Source organism: Muntiacus reevesi, chromosome 6 (genome assembly GCF_963930625.1).
Source record: "Muntiacus reevesi chromosome 6, mMunRee1.1, whole genome shotgun sequence".
Lineage (NCBI taxonomy): Eukaryota > Metazoa > Chordata > Mammalia > Artiodactyla > Cervidae > Muntiacus > Muntiacus reevesi.
This window is the reverse complement of record NC_089254.1, coordinates 48001650-48023388: the sequence shown is the minus strand read 5'-3', so window position 1 is coordinate 48023388 and position 21739 is coordinate 48001650. Positions and strand designations below refer to the sequence as shown.

Below are 21739 nucleotides of genomic sequence, written 5' to 3'. Positions count from 1 at the left end.
ACTGAACAAAGGAGCTGCTATAAAAGTTTTTAATGCGACATGGACGAGATGGCTAAATAAAATTAGAAAAAAAATTTAACTGTCTTGAGACAGATATTGTCATTAGTTTGCTTCATAAATATGTTTAAATTCTCAAACACTAGAAGCCACAGATGAAACATTAAAGATGTGATCTGCTGTGGGTTTGTCATATATAGCTTTTATTGTTGGAAGTTTTGGCCACAGCAATCAGAGCAGAAAAAGACATAAAAGGAATTCAGATAGGAAAAGAAGAAGTGAAACTCTCGCTGTTTGCAGATGACATGATCCTCTACATAGAAAACCCTAAAGACTCTTCCAGAAAATTACTAGAGCTAATCAATGAATATAGTAAAGTTGCAGGATATAAAATTAACACACAGAAATCCCTTGCATTCCTATATACTAACAATGAAAAAACAGAAAGAGAAATTAAGGAAACAATACCATTCACCATTGCAACAAAAAGAATAAAATACTTAGGAGTATATCTACCTAAAGAAACAAAAGACCTAAACATAGAAAACTATAAAACACTGATGAAAGAAATCAAAGAGGACACAAACAGTTGGAGAAACATACCATGTTCATGGATTGGAAGAATCAATATTGTCAAAATGGCTATTCTACCCAAAGCAATCTATAGATTCAATGCAATCCCTATCAAGCTACCAACGGTATTTTTCACAGAACTAGAACAAATAATTTCACAATTTATATGGAAATACAAAAAACCTCGAATAGCCAAAGTAATCTTGAGAAAGAAGAATGGAACTGGAGGAATCAACCTGCCTGACTTCAGACTCTACTACAAAGCCACAGTCATCAAGACAGTATGGTACTGGCACAAAGACAGAAATATAGATCAATGGAACAGAATAGAAAGCCCAGAGATAAATCCACGAACCTATGGACACCTTATCTTCGACAAAGGAGGCAAGGATATACAATGGAAAAAAGACAATCTCTTTAACAAGTGGTGCTGGGAAAACTGGTCAACCACTTGTAAAAGAATGAAACTAGAACACTTTCTAACACCATACACAAAAATAAACTCAAAATGGATTAAAGATCTAAATGTAAGACCAGAAACTATAAAACTCCTAGAGGAGAACATAGGCAAAACACTCTCCGACATAAATCTCAGCAGGGTCCTCTATGACCCACCTCCCAGAATATTGGAAATAAAAGCAAAAATAAACAAATGGGATCTAATGAAAATTAAAAGCTTTTGCACAACAAAGGAAACTATAAGTAAGGTGAAAAGACAGCCCTCAGATTGGGAGAAAATAATAGCAAATGAGGAAACAGACAAAGGATTAATCTCAAAAATATACAAGCAACTCCTGAAGCTCAATTCCAGAAAAATAAACGACCCAATCAAAAAATGGGCCAAAGAACTAAACAGACATTTCTCCAAAGAAGACATACAGATGGCTAACAAACACATGAAAAGATGCTCAACATCACTCATTATCAGAGAAATGCAAATCAAAACCACAATGAGGTACCATTACATGCCAGTCAGAATGGCTGCTATCCAAAAGTCTACAAGCAATAAATGCTGGAGAGGGTGTGGAGAAGAGGGAACCCTCTTACACTGTTGGTGGGAATGCAAACTAGTACAGCCACTATGGAAAACAGTGTGGCGATTTCTTAAAAAACTGGAAATAGAACTGTCATATGACCCAGCAATACCACTTCTGGGCATACACACTGATGTATCCAGATCTGAAAGAGACACGTGCACCCCAATGTTCATCGCAGCACTGTTTATAATAGCCAGGACATGGAAGCAACCTAGATGCCCATCAGCAGATGAATGGATAAGGAAGCTGTGGTACATATACACCATGGAATATTACTCAGTCGTTAAAAAGAATTCATTTGAATCAGTTCTAATGAGATGGATGAAACTGGAGCCCATTATACAGAATGAAGTAAGCCAGAAAGATAAAGAACATTACAGCATACTTACACATATATATGGAATTTAGATAGATGGTAGCGATAACCCTATATGCAAAACAGAAAAAGAGACACAGAAGTACAGAACAGACTTTTGAACTCTGGGGGAGAACGCGAGGGTGGGATGTTTTGAAAGAACAGCATGTATATTATCTATGGTGAAACAGACCACCAGCCCAGGTGGGATGCGTGAGTCAAGTGCTCGGGCCTGGTGCACTGGGAGGACCCTGAGGAGTCGGTTGGAGAGGGAGGTGGGAGGGGGGATCGGGATGGTGAATACGTGTAACTCTATGGCTGATTCATGTCAATGTATGACAAAACCCACTGAAATGTTGTGAAGTGATTGGCCTCCAACTAATAAAATAATATTAAAAAAAAAAAAAAAAAAGATGTGATCTGTTCAAGTAAGAATACATGGCACGTCGATCGGGTGAACCATATTAATATGAAGAACTGCACCTAAAAGTTGATGAGAGAATTACTTGATGTGTTTTAAATTAAAACAAAATGTTTAAAAATATGTTATTTTTATGATCCCATTCTTAAACTTTTCTTCTTTTTCCATTAACTGACCAACTTGTTCTTCAGTTGCTAAGTCTTATCTGACTCATTGTGACCCCAAGGACTGTAGCATGCCAGGCTCCTCTGTCCTAAACTATTTCCCAGACTTGGCTCAAACTCATGTCCGTTGAGTCAGTGATGCTATCTAAACATCTCATCCTCTGCCACCGCTTTCTTTCTCTGTTTGCCTTCAATCTTTTCCAGCACCAGGCTTCTCTTGTGGCTCAGCTGGTAAAGGATATGCCTGCAATGAGGGAGACCTGGCCTGGGCTTGATCCCTGGGTTGAGAAGATTCCCTGGAGAAGGCAAAGGCTATCCACTCCAGTATTCTGGCCTGGAGAATTTCATGGACTCTATAGTCCATAGGGTTGCATAAAGTCAGACACAACTGAGCAACTTTCACTTTCACTTTCCCAGCATGAGGGTATTTTCCAATGAGTCTACACTTCCCATCAGGTGGTCAAATACTGGAGCTTCAGCTTCAGCATCAGTCCTTCCAATGAATATTCAGGGCTGATTTCCTTTAGGATTGACTGGTTTGATCTCTGGGCAGTGCAAGGGATTCTCAAGAGTCTTCCACAGCACCACAGCTGGAAAACATAAATTTTTTGACACTCAAGCCTTTTTTATGGTTCAACTCTCACATCCATACATGACTTTTGGGAATACCATGGCTTTGACTCTATGGACAAAGTGATGTCTCTGCTTTTTAATACACTGTCTAGGTTTGTCATAGCTTTCCTTCCAAGGAGCAAGCATCTTTTCATGACTGTAGTCACCATCTACAGTGATTTTGGAGCCCAAGAAAATAAAGTTTGTCACTGCTTCCAAAAGGACCAGATGCCATGGTCTTAGTTTTTTGAATGTTGAGTTCTAACCCAGTTTTTTCACTCTCTTCTTTCACCATCATCAAGAAGCCCTTTAGTTCCTCTTCACCTTCTTCCATTGTCATTAGAGTTCTATCCTCTGCATATGAGTTTATTGATATTTCTCCTGGCAGTCTCAATTCCAGCTTGTGATCCATCCAGCCCAGCATTTTTCATGATGTACTCTGCATGTGTACATGCTAAGGTGCTTCAGTTTTGTCTGACTCTTTGTGACTGCATGGACTGTAGCCTGCCAGGCTCCCCTGTCTGCAGAATTCTCCAGGCAAGAACACTGGAATGGGTTGCCATGCCCTCTTCCAGAGATTGAACCCCTATCTCTTATGTCTTTTGCATTGGCAGGCATTAGTGCTGCCTGAGAAGCCCAGTACTGTGAATAGAAGTTAAATAAGCAGGGTGACCAATATATAGCCTTGACGTACTCCTTTCCCAATTTTGAACCAGTCAGCTACTCTGTGTCTGGTTCTAACTGATGCTTCTTGACCTCCATACCGGTTTCTCAGCAGACAGGTAAGGGAGTCTGGTACTCCCCTCTCTTTAAGAAGTTTTAAAAAACTGTTGGGATCCACACAGTCAAAGACTTAACATACTCAAGAAGCAGAAATAGATGCTTTTTCAGGAATTCCCTTGTTTTTTCTATGATCCAAAGGATATTGGCAATTTGGTCTCTGGTTCCTCTGCCTTTTCTAAATCCAGCTTATACATCTGGAAATTCTTGGTTCACATACTGCTGAAGCCTTGAAGAATTTTGAGCATAACCTTGCACACATGCAAAATGAGGGCAACTGTACAGTAGCTTGAATATCTTTGGCATTGCTCTTCTCTGGGATTGGAATGAAAATTAACCTTTTCCAGTCGTATGGCCACTGCTGAGCTTTCCAAATTTGCTGACATATTGAATGCAGTACTTCAACAGCATTACTTTTTAGGATTTTAAATAGCTCAACTGGAATTCCTTCACCTCTAATAGCTTTGTTCGTAGTAATGCTTCCTAAGGCCCACATGATTTCACACTCCAGGATGTCTGGCTCTAGGTGAGTTACCACACCATCGTGGTTATCCAGGTCATTAAGACATTTCTCGTACAGTTCTTCGGTGTATTCTTGCCACCTCTTCCTAATCTCTTCTGCTTCTGTTAGGTCCTTACCATTTCTGTCTTTTATCATGCACCACCCTCACATGGAATGTTCCCTTGATATTTCCAAGTTTCTTAAAGTGATCTCTGGTATTTCCCATTCTATTGTTTACTTCTTTGCACTGTTCATTTATGAAGGGCTTCTTATTGTTTCTTGCTATTCTCTGGAACTCTGCATTCAGTTGGGCATATCTTTCCTGTTCTCCTTTGCCTTTCACTTCTCTTCTTTTCTCAGTTATCTGTAAAGCCTCCTCAGACAACCACTTTGCCATCCTGCATTTCTTTTTCTTTGGTATGGTTTTGATCACTACCTCTTGTACAATGTTATGTTAGTTCTTCTGACACTCTAACAGATCTACTCCTTTGAAGCTAGTCATCACCATCACTATATAATCAAAAGGGATTTGACTTAGGTCATACTTGAATGGCCTAATGGTTTTCCCTACTTTCTTCAATTTAAGCCTGAGTTTCACAATAAGGAGCCCATGATCTGAGCCACAGGCAGCTCCAGGTCTTGTTTTTCTGCTGACTATATATAGAGTTTCTCCATCTTGGTCTGCAAAGAACATAACCAATCTGATATTGGTATTGACCACCTGATGATGTCCACATATAGTCATCTCTTGGGTTGTTGGAAAATGGTATTTGCTATGACTAGTGTGTTCTCTTAAGAAAACTCTATTAACATTTGCCCTGCTTCTTTATTTTGTACTGAGGCCAAACGTGCCTGTTATTCTGTGTCTCTCTTGACTTCCTACTTTTGCATTCAAATCCCCTAGGATGAAAGGACATATTTTTTTAGTGTTAGTTCTAGAAAGTCCTGTAAGTCTTCATAGAAGCGTTCAACTTCAGCTTCTTCTGCAACAGTGGTTGGCACATTGACTTGGATTACTGTGATGTTGAATGGTTTGCTTTGGAAATGAAAGCAGGATCATTCTATCATTTTTGAGATTGCACCTAAGTATTGCATATTGGACTCTATGAGGGCTATTCCATTTCTTCTAAGTGATTCTTGCCCACAGTAGTAGATACAATGGTCATCTGAACTAAATTTGCCCATTCTTATCCATTTTAGTTCACTGATTCCTAAGATGTTGATGTTCAATCTTGCCATCTCCTGCTTGGCCACGTCCAATTTACCTTGATTCATGGCCCTAACATTCCAGGTTCCTACGCAATATTGTTCTTTACTGCATCAGACTTTACTTTCACCACCAGACACATCCACTACTGAGCATTATTTCTGCTTTGGCCCAGACATTTCATTCTTTCTGGAGCTATTAGTAATTGCCCTCTGCTCTTCCTCAGTAGTATATTGGACACCTTCTGACACAGAGGGTTCATCTTCTAGTGCTACATCTGTTTGCCTCTTTATACTGTTGATTGGGTTCTCTTGGCAAAAAATACTGGAGTGGGTTGCCACTTCTTCCTTCAGTGGACCACATTTTACCATAACTCTTCACTATGACCCGTTCATCTTGGGTGGCCCTGCATGGCAAGGCTCATGGCTTCATTGAGTTATGCAAGCCCTTTTACCACAAGAAGACTGTGATCCATGAAGGGGAAATGACCAACTACTAGAAGTTATTTTCAGTCTTCATGTTACTCAACAGCTTCCAGCATAACTGATCTCTCTGCTCTTCAATACATTTCTCATAGATTTCCTCACACCTCACTGGTCACCCTCTAAAGTTGTTCCTTTGCTGGCCCCTTTCCTTTTTGCAGATTTCTTAATAATAGAGTCTGGCAAGACTCATTTATTTCTCTTATTTTTTCTATCTGTGTTCACTGCCTTCATAACCTAATCCAGTTCCATGACTTTAAAAACTATCTCTAGACTGCTGACTCTCAGATTTGTAAATCCAGCTCACACCCATCTTCAGAATTCTTGCTGATCTGATACCTCCTACAGAGACACCCTAACGGACGTCTCAAACTCATAATTCAAAATGTAACTTCAGATCTCTGTCGACAAAATCAGTTTCACCCACAGTCTTCCCCTTGACATCTGAGGGCAACACTATCCTGCCAGTTGTTCAGGCTGAAAATCTTGGGAGTTATCCATAAATCCCCTCTCTCGTACTTCACAGTCAGCCATTAGGAAGTTCTGTTGGCTTATCTTTAGCTATATCCAGAACCCTCATGTCGTTATCTACGACGATCCTGAACTGAGAAGTCATTACTGGCTACATTAGGCCTGTGACGTCCTAGCTGATTTTTGACAAAGCAATCAGAGACACCATTACAATGTACATCATTCTTATCAGAGGCATTGCCAGGATTGGCTTTTACAATTAGCATGAGATTCCTTTGATTTTATCTTTTCTTGGTAACCATTTAAACAATTTTTTTGGAATATAGGTGATTTACAATGTTGTGTTAGAAGCTCACTTATGTCTAATAAGTTGATAAAAGCAAATTTTAACATGAAATAGCTAACAAATATCTTTTTTAATAGGGTAGGAATGCTTATAATGTTTCTAAATTTAAAAATGACAAAAATTCTGTTAAAAAAATGTACACCAGGTCCTGTCACTCCGATGCTCAAACACTGAAATAGCTACCTTAAGTCCCCAAAATGGCTCTACCCTCCTCTCCTCCTGTATTTCTTTGACCTGTCTTCCTACTTCCTTCCCTCACTCATTCCAACCCTGTCATTCAGCCCTGAGTGCCGTTCCTCAAACACACAGATAGGCTGCTACTTGTTAGGGCTTCAGTTCACTTGACGCTCTGCCTGGAAAGTTCTTACCTGAGAGATCCTCATAGCTATCCCTTCCTCACCTCCAAGTGTTTGCTTAGATGTCTTGGTGGTGAGGCAACTCTGCCTATCACTTTAAAAATTGAAACCCACCCTCTCACTCCCCATCCCTCTTAGTCTTTTATGTAGCACATATTACCATCTCACATACTATATAATAAATCATTTATTATGTTTATTGTTCATTTTCTGTCTCAATGTTAGAATGTAAGCTCAAGACCACTACTGAGACAGCTGGCTGACTGGACAGGGTGAGTGATAATCTGACATAAGAGGTTGTACTATTTCATCTGATCTAGCACTCCAACTTGGTAGGTGCCCAATGTGCTACTGGAGATCAGTGGAGAAGTAACTTCAGAAAGAATGAAGGGATGGAGCCAAGGCAAAAACAACACCCAGTTGTGGATGTGACTGGTGATAGAAGCAAGGTCCGATGCTTAAAGAGCAGTATTGCATAGGAACCTGGAATGTTAGGTCCATGAATCCAGGGAAACTGGAAGTGGTCAAACAGGAGATGGCAAGAGTGAATGTCAACATCAGCGAACTAAAATGGACTGGAATGGGTGAATTTAACTCAGATGACCATTATATCTACTACTGTGGACAGGAATCCCTTAGAAGAAATGAAGTAGCCATCATAGTCAACAAGACAGTCCAAAATGCAGTACTTGGATGCAATCTCAAAAATGACAGAATGATCTCTGTTCGTTTCCAAGGCAAAGCATTCAATATATTGGTAATCCAAGTCTATGCCCCGATCAATAATGCTGAAGAAGCTGAAGTTGAATGGTTCTATGAAGATCTACAAGACCTTTTAGAACTAACATTAAAAAAAGACGTCCTTTTCATTATAGGGGACTAGAATGCAAAAGTAGGAAGTCAAGAAACACCTGGAATAACAGGCAAATTTGGCCTTGGAGTACAGAATGAAGCAGGGCAAAGGTTAATAGAATTTTGCCAAGAGAACGCATTGGTCGTAGGAAACACCCTCTTCCAACAACACAAGAGAAGACTCTACACATGGAAATCACCAGGTGGTCAACAGTGAAATCAGATTGATTATATTCTTTGCAGCCAAACATGGAGAATCTCTATACAGTCAGCAAAAACAAGACCGGGAGCAGACTGTGGCTCAGATCATGAATTCCTTATTGCAAATTCAGACTTAAATTGAAGAAAGTATGGGAAACCACTGAACCATCCAGTTATGACCTAAATCAAATCCCTTATGAATATACACTAGAAGTGAGAAATCAATTTATAGGACTAGATCTGATAAAGTGCCTGATGAACTATGGACAGAGGTTTGTGACACTGTACAGGAGACAGGGATCAAGATCATCCCCAAGAAAAAGAAATGCAAAAAAGCAACATGGCTGTCTGAGGAGGCCTTACAAACAGCTGTGAAAAGAAGAGAAGCAAAAAGCAAAGGAGAAAAGGAAAGATAGTCCCATTTGAATGCAGAGTTCCAAAGAATAACAAGTAGAGATAAAAAAGTCTTTCTCAGAGATCAATGCAAAGAAATAGTGGAAAACAACAGACTGGGAAAGACTAGAGATCTCTTCAAGAAAACTAGAGATACCAAGGGAACATTTCATGCAAAGATGGGCTCAAAAGGATAGAAATGGTATGGACCTGACAGAAGAAGATATTAAAAAGAGGTGGCAAGAATACACAAAAGAAATGTACAAAAACGATCTTCACGATCCAGATAATCACAATGGTGTGATCACTCACCTAGAGCCAGACATGCTGGAATGTGAAGTGAAGTCACTATGAACAAAGCTAGTGGAGGTGATGGAATTCCAGTTGAGCTATTTTAAATCCTGAAAGATGATGCTGTGAAAGTGCTGCACTCAATATGCCAGAAAATTTGGTAAACTCAGCAGTGGCCACAGGACAGGAAAAGGTCCGTTTTCATTCTAATCCGAAAGAAAGGCAATGCCAGAGAATGCTCAAACTATCGCACAATTGCGCTCATCTCACACGCTAGTAAATTAATGCTCAAAACTCTCCAAGCCAGGCTTCAACAATACATGAACCATGAACTAACTTCCAGATGTTCAATCTGACTTTAGAAAAGACAGAGGAACCAGAGATCAAATTGCCAACATCCACTGGATCATTGAAAAAGCAAGAGAGTTCCAGAAAAATATCTATTTCTGCTTTATTGACTATGCCAAAGCCTTTGACTGTGTGGATCACAATAAACTGTGGAAAATTCTGAAAGAGATGGGAATACCAGACCATCTGACCTGCCTCCTGAGAAACCTATGTGCAGGTCAGGAAGCAACAGTTAGAACTGGACATGGAACAACAGACTGGTTCCAGATAGGAAAAGGAGTACATCAAGGCTGTATATTGTCACCCTGCTTATTTAACTTATATGCAGAGTACATCATGAGAGATGCTGGGCTGGATGAAGCATGAGCTGGAATCAAGATTGCCGGGAGAAATATCAATAACCTCAGATATGCAGATGACACCACCCTTATGGCAGAAAGTGAAGAGGAACTAAAGAGCCTCTTGATGAAAGTGAAAGAGGAGAGTGAAAATGTTGGCTTAAAGCTCAACATTCAGAAAACTAAGATCATGGCATCTTATCCCATCATTTCATGGCAAATAGATGGGGGAAACAATGGAAACAGTGACTGACTGACTTTATTTTTCTGGGCTCCAAAATCACTGCAGATGGTGACTGTAGCCATGAAATTAAAAGATGCTTGCTCCTTGGAAGGAAAGTTATGACCAACCTAGACAGCATATTAAAAAGCAGAGACATTAATTACTTTGCCAACAAAGTTCCATCTAGTCAAGGCTATGGTTTTTCCAGTAGTCATGTATGGATGTGAGAGTTGGACTATAAAGAAAGCTGAGTGCCAAAGAATTGATGCTTTTGAACTGTGATGTTGGAGAAGACTCTTGAGAGTCCCTTGGACTGCAAGCAGATCCAACCAGTCCATCCCAAAGGAGATCAGTCCTGGGTGTTCATTGGAAGGACTGATGTTGAAGCTGAAACTCCAATACTTTGGCCACCTGATGCAAAGAGCAGACTTATTTGAAAAGACCCTGATGCTGGGAAAGATTGAGGGCAGGAGGAGAAGGGGATGACAGAGGATGAGATGGTTGGATGGCATCACTGACTCAGTGGACATGAGTTTGGGTGGGCTCTGGGAGTTGGTGATGGACAGGGAGGCCTGGCATGCTGCAGTTCATGGGGTTGCAAAGAGTCAGACACGACTGAGCGACTGAACTGAACTGAGCACTCCATACTCACACACATCACAGCATGTGCTGAGAAGCATATACTCTTAGAGCTGTAATGGAACCAAATGGTTATCTTCCTAGACAGGCAGGCAACCAGATATTGAGAGATAACTGACTTGCCTACACTCACACAGTCAGCTAAGGCAAACTACTTGGCCATGATTTTGCCTTTTTTTTTGTACCTTCCTAGTCTCATGTCTAGAAAGATAATCTAAGTCAGAAGAAAAAAAGCAATGATTATTAAGTATTGTCCAAGGTCAAAGATGAGAAAGACCTAGCACTGTTTCAGTAATTCTGTCAAAAGCCATTCTACATGGAAAAATAAAAGCATCCCATTTATAACCAGTGTTTCTATAGCAGCTCGTGTTCAAAGGAAGTTAAGAAGAGAATGAGAAAACTGAAGCTGCCTCAGTATCTTTCCCACAGTCCCGGAGGCCCCTGCATTGTGGATGCAGGAAGTGCAATGCAGCTGCACAGCGCACTCACTCAGATTCTCCAGCAGGTGCTTGCAGTCATCAGTAGCAACATCGTGTGCGGTCCGATTACACTTATCTCTTCTTTCCGGCTCCAGCCCTCCGTGCCTACACAAGACTTCTAGGCAGTTCTGCAAAGACAAGAATCCATTACCTCCTGTCCAAATGAATCAACTCAAGTGAAAACTCCAAGGGAAGATTCAGTGGTCTGTAGCAAGCCACTCAGGAATTCTCAATCAGAAAGCTTATTTCTTTTCCAACAACCCAAATATACAGATTAATCTAAACACTGTTTCCAAATGTAAAGCAAAGAGGGCTTCATTTACATGTGATTCACAGTATCAAAACACTGCTGCTCTTAGAACAACCTCTTAGGTTTCAAGAGAAAAAACTGGCTTACTAATCACTCAGTTTGCAGTGCCATTAAGGAAAAAAGACTTGGGCAGACAGTATCCTTTCATGGTAATCTGGAAATACAAAAAGACTCCTGCTACAACCAAATGCCCAGCACTGTCTTCTAGACCAGGTATTGTCTTCCTGGCCATAAAAGTGCAGGGCTCCAATTCTGTCCCAGAGTACTTGCAAGCACAAATATATTTTGGATCTTATGCTGTCTTAATTTTTCTTTGAAAATTCTATGTAAACACCACATTGACTGAGGTTTAGAAAAACACTCTCAGTAGACATGGAAGTCACGTGCCCTGGCTTTTTCAGTTTCTCCTGTGTTGCTCCAGGGAGCCTCCACTCAAAAGGTATCACTAGCCTTTGAAGTGAAGGGTCTTGGTTTTCCAAAATTTTTCAGTTCAAAGTGGTTGACAGACAATATATATATCTGCAAACATTTTCAAGTAAGTCCAAGGCAGGATACCACATTGGGATATTTATCAAGGAGCTCTGCTATTTCAACTTCTACTACTTCCTGATTTGTCTACTGATTTCCCATCAAAATAAGCACAAAATGAAGCACTGTTCTTTTCATCACTTCCCTACACGTACACACACACCTACACACACACACACACACACACACACACACACACACACACACACACACACACACACACACACACACACACACACACACACACACACACACACACACACACACACACACACACGCTCTGGGCTGACTTCTGCTCCTGACAACACAGTAAACTAGGCAGTCTGAACAGCTTTCCCTAATCTTGCTGTAAGATACTTTTTTTGTTTTATAAAATGTGCTTTCCTTACTGATGTATAATATCTATGTAGAAAAGTACATTAAAAAAAAAAGTACATAAATAAGTGTGAAGCTTGCAGAATTATCACAAAGTGAACATATTTGTGGGAGGAGTACTCTGGAAGCCCCCTTTATGTTCCATCTCAACCACTAATTCCTCCTTTCTCCTCACAAAGGCAGCTACTATTATGATTTCTAAGATCAGAAGTCCACTTAGCCTGTTTTAAGAGTTTTATATAAATGGAACCATATTACAGGTACACTTTTATATCTGGCTTCTTTTCATTCACCATAATGCTATAAAATTCATCCACGTATTAGGAATAGTTATAAGTCAATTCATCCTATTTTAAAATTACTGTGTATCACATGGATATACCACAATTTATCTCTATTCTTGTTGGTGGGCATTTGGGTGCTACTACGGACATTCTGATATGTGTCCTTTGGCAGACACAGGTACACAATTCTGTTGGGTATACACACAGAGTTGGTCCACTGGGGCACAGGGTATGCACATGTTCTGTATCAGTGTACACTGCAAAGAGCTTTCAAAGGTGGCTATACCAAACTCCACTCCCACCAGGAGTATATCTGAGTTCCAGTTGCTTCCTATTGCCTCTCAAACATATTTTAAATGCAATCATAGTCCACGAGGAAATACAAGGAATGCATAAAGGCCAGAAAGAAAAAGAGTAAGCTGAGACCATCAAGTAAGCGAAATATGAAAAGGAAGCCAGTGCTGATTTAAGGGCAAAGCCAAGATAGGGGCTCTTTTTGGATGCTGAGGGGGTGGGAGAAAAGGCCTTGGTACCTGCAGAATGGAGGAGCTGAGCCAGAGGACCTTTGAAAAAAGAAAATCTGTTTGCCTGCAAAGGGACTAACTGACAGGATTTATCACTGCTGCTGCTGAGGCTGGAGGGATCTCCTCTGACAATCAAAGCCTGGCTTTCATAGGTCTGGGGTTCAAGCTTTAAAAAATCACTAAGCTAAGAAATGAACTAAAAACTAAGCCAAATACATAAATAACAGTTTTTATCCCATTGATATTACTAATTTGTACAAAATCAGTAAATGCATGAGAGTTAATGAAACTGACTCAAATGAAAGATTCAAGCAGAATGCAATCTGAGCACTAAACTTCATGAATTCCTAGATGATAAGGGACAGAAATAATACATTACACAAGTTAGTACCTGTAGCAAAAGCAGGTTAGAGGCAAAACAGACCTGGGGTCTTATCCTGCCACTATAAATGATTTTTATCTGACTTTTGGTAAATCATTTAACATTTTTCTGCTTCAGTGTCCTTATCTGTGTCTCATATATCTATATTTCATAAGGTTGTTAGGTGACTTAAATGAAAAGATAGGTAATTTATATTCTTGGCACATAAAACACTCTCAATATTTATTAGCTTGCTGTATTTGTTACAATCAACATAATCATCACTAATTAGAAAACATCAGGTAAGTGGTGAGGAATTATAGCACATCAACAAATGTCATAATTCTAGGTGATGTTAGTTCAAATTAGAAATAGAAGTGATAAAAGATGCAACCAAAATTTGCAAGACGCAAGTCCACCTATAAGGTGGGTTGTGTATAATTATTATAGTCAGGCAGATCAGTAGGCAATCATCTAAGCAGTAGGTTCCTCTACAAGGAAGCACAGAATGTCAGAAAGATCGCAGGATAAGGCGTATCCAAAAGGGGCCACAACTGTGAGTTTCAGAGCACTATGCTGGGCTCCATGAGGAACACAAAGAAGATGAAAACTTTACCTAACCGACACTTAACAACAGCAGCTACAATAACTACTCAAGCACACACTAAGCGCCAGGCACCGCTGCAACACTGCACATGTATTTAGTGCTCATCAAACCTCACACGTTATGAGACAGGTACTACGCACCTGGGTGCCAGGAGCTGTGTTAAGACCCCAGGGTTGTGACGATGAATAAGGTCACAGTTGTGTTTCTCTGGCAGAAACATGACATATTGTCAAGAGTCAGGAAGAAAACATGCAGGGAAGGGGGCCTATGGAAGTGAGGGGCAAAGTTTTACTCAGAAGAGGAGGAAGTGGGAAAGGTAGAGAAAAAAATCTAAGCTCTCTCATTGATGGGTGGGATCTGAGCGAAGAGAACAAACGCTGTGATGCCAACTGCTGTTTCTGGACAAGGATTCTCAGGGGACTAAACTGGGCAGGCTGTTCCAAGGGATGCAGAGCAAGTAGTTCAGATGAATAAATCTAAGTCAAAGTGTTATTAACCACAACACAGATACATGTCTCTAGCGAGCAGAGACTTTAAAAGACAGGGGGCTTTGGTTTCAGCTTCTATTTCCACTCACATCCCAATTGCCAGAACTTAGGTAGGCAGCCATGGTCATCTTCCAGGAAGCTGGAAAATGCAGTCTTTATTTGGGGCTGAACTTTGAGAGGTTCGTTATTGCAGAATAGGGGAGAAGGGATGTTTAGGGTCAATGAACCACCTCTGTCAGTGGCCTTTAAGAGCAGAGAAGAAAGGTACTAGGGCCAGGGAGACTTAGGAGAACACCCAAGTCCAAAGAGCTAGAGATAAGATCCAGGTCAGGACAGGAAACTGAGAGATGAGCTTGGGCAGAAGGAGTGGGAGGGAATTCAGTCCGCAAAAGCACAGGTAAGGTCCAGCACACATGTCAGGAACAACCTTGGGATGTGGCTGTGCCCACTGTTGGGCAGAGCGGGAGAGATGGAGAAACACCATGATGGGTAACAACAGCTGAGGAAGCAGAGAGATTCAGGGGGGAGATGAAGATGGCTGGAATTAGCCATGAAGGGCTGAGGGAGAGGGAGCATGGACTCTTTTCAGGAGACATAAGGATACGTCTGGATAGACAAGTGCCATGATCAACTCAGTTCTGAAAACTAATTAGTGAGTTTGGAAGACATACTGAAAAACAAAGTGACAAAAAGAAGAGCAGTTAAGAAAGAACTGTCATAAAATTTACTCATTTACTCACTGATTCAACAAACATTTAGTACTTGTGGGCCAGAGACTGCTGAGCACAATATATACAATGATGAAAAGTGATCTTTTTGGAGAGAGTGGAGAGGGAAGGAGGTATATAAATAATTCCAGTAAAGAACAAGCTCCCTAAGTGAAGTGTGAAGAGGTACCCTGGGAGCAATGAACTCCTGGAAGCCAAGACCTAAGCTGAGATGTTTTCCAGGCAGGGAGGGGTCAGGACAGAAGGGGCCATTTGGGGTAATGGGAACAGCAGATGCAAAGACAAGGAGAGGAGACAGCACAGGGTGTCTGCAGGATTAGAGCTGAGAGCACAGGGGCGGAGGGACCAGGAGTGTGCTGGTGCGAAGAGGCTGAGGCCGGAGCTGGAAGGGACCTGTCTGTCATGTACAGGGCTGGCACTCACCCTTGAAGCGGCAGAAAGATCAGTTATCCTTGGAAAGATGAAGGGTAAACTGCACGACCAGCTTCCCCCTTAGAAAGGTCCCTCCAAAGCCACACAAAGGAGGAGGTGAGACTGCGGATGGGGAGACCACAGCAGCCTATGAAAGTCCAGACAGCCTGTGACGAGGGCTCCCCGAGGGACATCCTGGAATGTGTTTAAAAACACAGCCTCCTCTTTGTACACATACTCATTTATAAAGGAATAAAATCTAGAACTGTATCCATCATTTGAACTCAGTAACTTAGGAAGATGGAGCAAGAGACACAAATGTCTGATGATGTTACTGGATTAAGAGAGGAGGAACAGAGATGCATTATAAATACAAAAGTCTGGGGACGCATGCTCATGGAACTGTTTGGTGGAAATGAATGTGAATATGGACATCAACAGGGCTTCCCTGATGAATCAGTGGTAAAGAAGCCACCTGCAATGCATGAGACTTGCAGGAGATATGGGTTCAACCCCTGGTCAGGGAGATTCCCTGGAGAAAGAAATGGCAACCCACTCCAATATTCTTGCCTGGGAAATCCCATGGACAGAGGAGCCTGGCGGGCTACGGTCCATGGGGTCGTGAAGGGCTGGACACAACTGAGTGACTAAACACCACCACCACCAGATAGATAGATAGCAATGGCCGTCGATAGGGTTACCAGACGAATGTCTAAACTGAGACACTTTTAGGAGTAAAAGGGGGCACTGTTAATGGTTCCATTGGGATGATGGGCATCTACAAGGACTGTCTTGGGCCAACTGGGGGTATCAAGGAGATGCCCTGTAAATCGTGGGCTTCCTACACAGGATCTTCCTGAAAGGACTTAAGGCATGAATAAGTGGGCTAGAGAGAAGATTTTGGAACCTCTATAGATTATATTCTGGGGACCAGTAAGATCATTCAAGGGGGAAAGTATAGAGTGAGAGGAGAAAAAGGGTCAAACTAGATCCATGAAAGGTGTCAGTGGAAAACACCGGAAAGTGCAGATCTTCGGTGAGGGGTGGGAGCACAACTCTGGTTGGCCAAGTTTATGTGGGAATCCTTTAGGATCCTGTCAGTGAGTCATCAGTGGTCAAATTAAGCAAGTGTACAACACTCTGCACTGGGCATTCTGGGATGAGGTTTTAAAAAAGAGCCTTTCCTTTGTCTACACACAGTTGAGTCAATCTGGTGTTTTCAAAAATAATCTTATAAAAATTAAGGAAAAGATAGTCAAGGAGAATTAAAAGCACAAAAAATAAAAGACTCCAAAGAATGGATTTCTATTTACCATGATTAGCATCTGGTCCCAAAGATTTGGTCCAACCTCACAAGTTATCCTGTCTTTGTCTTTTCTAGCCAGGTACCCAACTCTCTGTGACAAGAAAGAATTTTAGGGACTCCTATCATTTTTTTTTTCTTCTTCTTTGTAGGCATGACCTAGGGAGAGAAAATCTACATCGTAGGGCTCTATGTGGGCCTCTGCACTTAAGATACACACCTCATGCAGACCATCCAGTTAGGCGGATGCTAGAATGTGGGAGGAAATGCCTGGGATTCACCTGGTTAAGAGCTAAAAAGGCATCAGGCAGTCCACAATCCCAGAACAATGCAAGAACAGCATAAAGATGGCAACAAGAGGACCACTGCCTGGCCAGAGGACCACAGGCCTGCTTAGGGATGACCTCTAAGATGGTGGAAAATAAATGACTGGAAAGCAGATAAAAAGCCAGGTGGGAGATCTGGGCTTGGGAAGAGTTATTGCAGAAGCCACAGTTAAAGTTGAAAGACTGGATAAATTCTTTAAAATAGAACTAGGCAGCTAGGATGGCTTGGGAGTTGCCTAGGGTTAAAAAATAAAAGAGAAAAACAGGAAAAAAAAAAAAAAAACTCAAAGAAAAAGCCTGATCATCTAATTCAGAAGGGAAGCAAGGAAGCGGCAGTCTTGTGGAAGCCAAGGAGAGGTTTGCATTAGAATCAACATGTTAAACAACCCAGAAAGACTGAGTAAGAACAGGAGTGATAGGAAGCCTTCAGCTTTGGCAATATGTAAACTAGAATTATAATCTACTCCTATACTCACAACATGCACAGTCCCTCAAATAAAGAATCTGTTGTATGAGAGCCTGGACAACCAGATGCTCAAATCCAGACACTCTCCCTAATCTACTTCTGCTGCAGGAACTTGATGTGTCAAAGTTCTCATGACAGAACACAGAGTTTCACTAAGAAACTCTTCTATCCACTCACACTGAGTGATGAAAACAAGTTTATCCTCAGTGACGAGTTCAGCTGTGGGGTAGTCACAGACCAGATTTAGAGACAGCTACTCTGGTTACCAAAGACCAAATGGTGATTTGTAAAAATTGCTTAGTCATTGGGAAAAAGACCAAGAACTAAGTGGAAAAAGGACTGACTGAGGAACCTGATCTTCTATGAATTGACCTTGGGGAATTAGTTATGCTATTTCCCAAAACTTAAACTTTTTCATCTGCAAGGCAAGGGGGTTGGAATAGATGGGCTATGTGATTTCAAGCTCCAAAATCCCACATTTGTCAACTGAAAAACATGTGGAAACTCAAGTGATGATCTTGGGTAACAATGGTACTACTACCTTATGTAGGTCAGACACATGTATGCTATGGTAGAAAAAAAAAATACATCTCTTAAGCACTACTTGTGGTCAGTGTAGAATCTCTTCACCCACACAATGATTAACTCAGGATTGCAATGTATTTTTTCTGAAAACTAGTCTTAGCAACTTAGTTGTGAATAGATTATCTCTCTGGAGAACTATCTAAGCCACACTATAAACACTGTATTAGGCAAAGGATGCAAAAATATTTTCCAATACCCATGACTAGGAAGGCAGGCTGAGTGGTATCATGTGAAGAGTAATGAAACCAGGCAATCTGGTCTTCACTCCCAATGTCTATTCATTTCTCCATAGTTTAAATGTCCTAATTGTAAAATGAAGAGGTAAGCCTGGAAGACAAAGTATCTACTCCAGGGCAAAAAAAAAACCCTGTTATTTTAATCTATTAATTTTCTTTGCAGCGTGTTGTCAGCCATGCTTACTTTCTAAAACCTCTCTCTTCTTATTCAAAATTTATCTTAAGTTCTTAAAGAGAATATTAGAAGAGTCATATTAGACATGAGAAAGAAATTCTATTTCCCTTGACAGAGCATCCATGTTGCCAAGGGCCTGGGAATCCATGAAGATACCATCTTCAGCTCTGAAACCGCCAGGACTAATGAGGAGTTCATAAAGAAGGAGCTGAGTGGCACCATAAGCTAAGGGTAACTCACCCTGGAGGGAGAGCTCCTCTCAGCGACGCTCAGGTTTCATTTTCTGTTCTGCCTTTTTTCTTGCCTTCAGGTTGAGTGCAAGCACAACCTACCACTGTCAGTAACCTTTCATTATACTCTGAGATTTTCTAGAAGAGGGAGTTAAGTCGATAACCACCCCTGCAACACACATTTTCTCCATCAAATGAGATTCACTGTCTTAGATTAACTACACCTACTCAAATTTAAGCCTTCCATATTTCCCATCTTTGCCTTCCAAGTACTTTTATGTCAAATGTCATTGCATTCCATTCAAATCAATACATACATATCAAGCTCATATAATTACTGTATTTTTTTTTTAAAGTATAATCGGGAGTATACTACTACTAACAAGCAATGACCTCCACACTGGACTGACTCACTCCTGTTTCTCACTTGTTTCAAAAAACACCCAAGTCCAAGATGAACAGCTTCTGCTCTAGATCATAACACAGGAAGTTACCAACCAGGAGCTCCAAATGCACATTTCTAGCTATTTCCAGATATCTCCATCTGGATGAACACATCCCAGCATTAAATTCAGCATTCCTAAACCCACATTCTATCCGCGGAATCACAACGACACCTCTTCTTTCCTCTCTCTGGGAACGTAACTATGATCCTTCTATTCATCCCATTGATTCAATGCATCTCATCTGTCTGCAGTTCTTGGACATTTCTACTCTGTGACCTCTCATGATTTCTACCAGTCTCATCATCTTTCACCTAGTCTCGCTCCCTGCCATCAGTGTTTTCATAATCCCAAATCTTCTAAATGTCATTGCTCACGCAACCAATTTAAAATATAGAGCTCTCTTTTGTTCCTTTGTACAAACTATTCAACAGTTTTACTGTGTCTAATAAATAAAACTCAGACTTGGTACATGACCGAAGGCCTGTGCCATACTATGAAACTCCTAGTCTTGTCTTCTCACTACTCTTCATTAGCTCAACTGGAGCCACTACCCATCTCTCTACTTCCATACTATTCCTACTGCTCCCTGCATCTGAACTACTCTCCTCTCCCAGTGATGGGTGACGAATGTAACCCAGCCTGCAAGGCCAAAATCATTTCTATCTCCTCCAGAATGAGTCATTTCTGAGCCTAATATTCCACAACTCTGCTCTCTGAAGTACATGCATTCTGTCTTCCAAAAAATAAAAATTTGCATCTTTGTATTGTTCCAAACACATGTCTATTACCCTTGTTTTAAATTTTCTGTGCTTCTCTTATCCTATGCTTGTCTTGTATTTTGCACTTCTGCCACTGAACTAGGAGTTACCTAATCACATAAATGATTCCTACAAATGTTAGCTTTCATAATGCCTTGCACTCAGGAGCTTCCTGATAGCTTTTCATTGTTAAAGCAATATTATTGCTAAAGTGATTTAAATGGAAAAAGAAGCATGAATGGATGGCTTCCTATGTCATGTTATTTCTTTAATAATCACGATCTTTTGATACTCTGATGAGTGAAATCTAGAACTCTCTCCTCTGAATCATAAGACAGCACAGGTAGTGCATAGTGACGGAGCTGAGAGTATAGGACATGGGTACTTGAATCCTGGTTCTCCCTCAAATTCATTGCATGCCCTCGGTACTAAATCAAATAATACTGAGGCCTCAATCAATATCCAACTTCTCTTCCTAATTTTACATGAGATAAAATGTCTGGAATTACTCCCACATTTGTTAACAAACTCCAAACTGATTTTTATGACATCTCATATATGCTTGATGGTAAATATCTGCTGGACAAAAAATATAGTTGGTTCTTATTGGAAGCTGATGATTTCCAAAAACGGTGCTGCTCAGTCTCCAATTATTCAAGCAAAATACATTCAGCCAATAGCAGCCAACTTTGCCACTCATTAAATTACAACTGTATAAAGAGGCCAGCCGTTAGCAGACATACCTTAAAACCTTTTGAAGCAGCAATATGGGCAGCTGTCCAGCCTTCACTGTCAGCGTGGTTGATGAGGTCTGCAGGAACAACAGGCTTGGATGTGCCTTCATGACGTTCTTCTTCTTGATCCAAGTCAAAGATGGCCAACCCGGGCTCCTCACGCAGCTTGTTTCCATGAGCTGGGGCTCTATGGTACATAAGAAGCTTGAGGCTGTCCACATTACCAGTGTCCACGGCTGCATGAATTGGTGTCCAGCCATCCTGAAAATAAAATGACCGGGGGAAAAAGTTGATTACAACATGAATGTTGAGAGCAGTGTTATTTAAAGTTCACATCTAAATATTCTTGGCCATGGACCACTGAGATGGGAAAAGCAGGCATTCCAATCCTGAATATCATCGATGAGCTAGGTTCTCTCAGACCTCTGTCAATTAGAGCCCTTTCCATTGCTCTGACTCATGTCTGCTATTTTGTAAGAGTTTCTTCTTAACACTCGACCATTTGGAGTGAGTTGGTACTGTCCAGCCTGGTAACTAAGCATTATATATAGTAAAACAAAATCTCAATATTATGAAAGAATGAACTTTAGCACACACATTTTTTAAAATTTATATCCAAGTATAGAACTGAACTGAATCAAGAACAAAAAAGAAATTTATATCTTAAACAAACAAAAAATGGCCTCAAAGCTTTTTTCACCTTTTTAATTAAATTTTTAATGCAGTGTAACACAAAGATGTAAGTCCCCAAGTCAAATGTGTTCAATAAATTATCACAACATAAAAAAAAAAGAAAA

At 40.8% G+C, this 21739-nt stretch overlaps 1 protein-coding gene across 2 annotated transcripts in view; it reads right to left on the bottom strand.

The window, feature by feature from the left end:
* CTTNBP2 (cortactin binding protein 2) overlaps window positions 1-21739 on the bottom strand; it is a 163046-nt gene that overhangs the window by 46279 nt on the left and 95028 nt on the right. For both annotated transcript variants that reach the window (XM_065938735.1, XM_065938736.1), the window contains 2 exons: window positions 20952-21203; window positions 11078-11195 (listed from right to left, as the gene is read on the bottom strand). In XM_065938735.1, the coding sequence (XP_065794807.1) occupies window positions 11078-11195; window positions 20952-21203 (370 nt within the window). The remainder of the gene's footprint in view (window positions 1-11077; window positions 11196-20951; window positions 21204-21739) is intronic.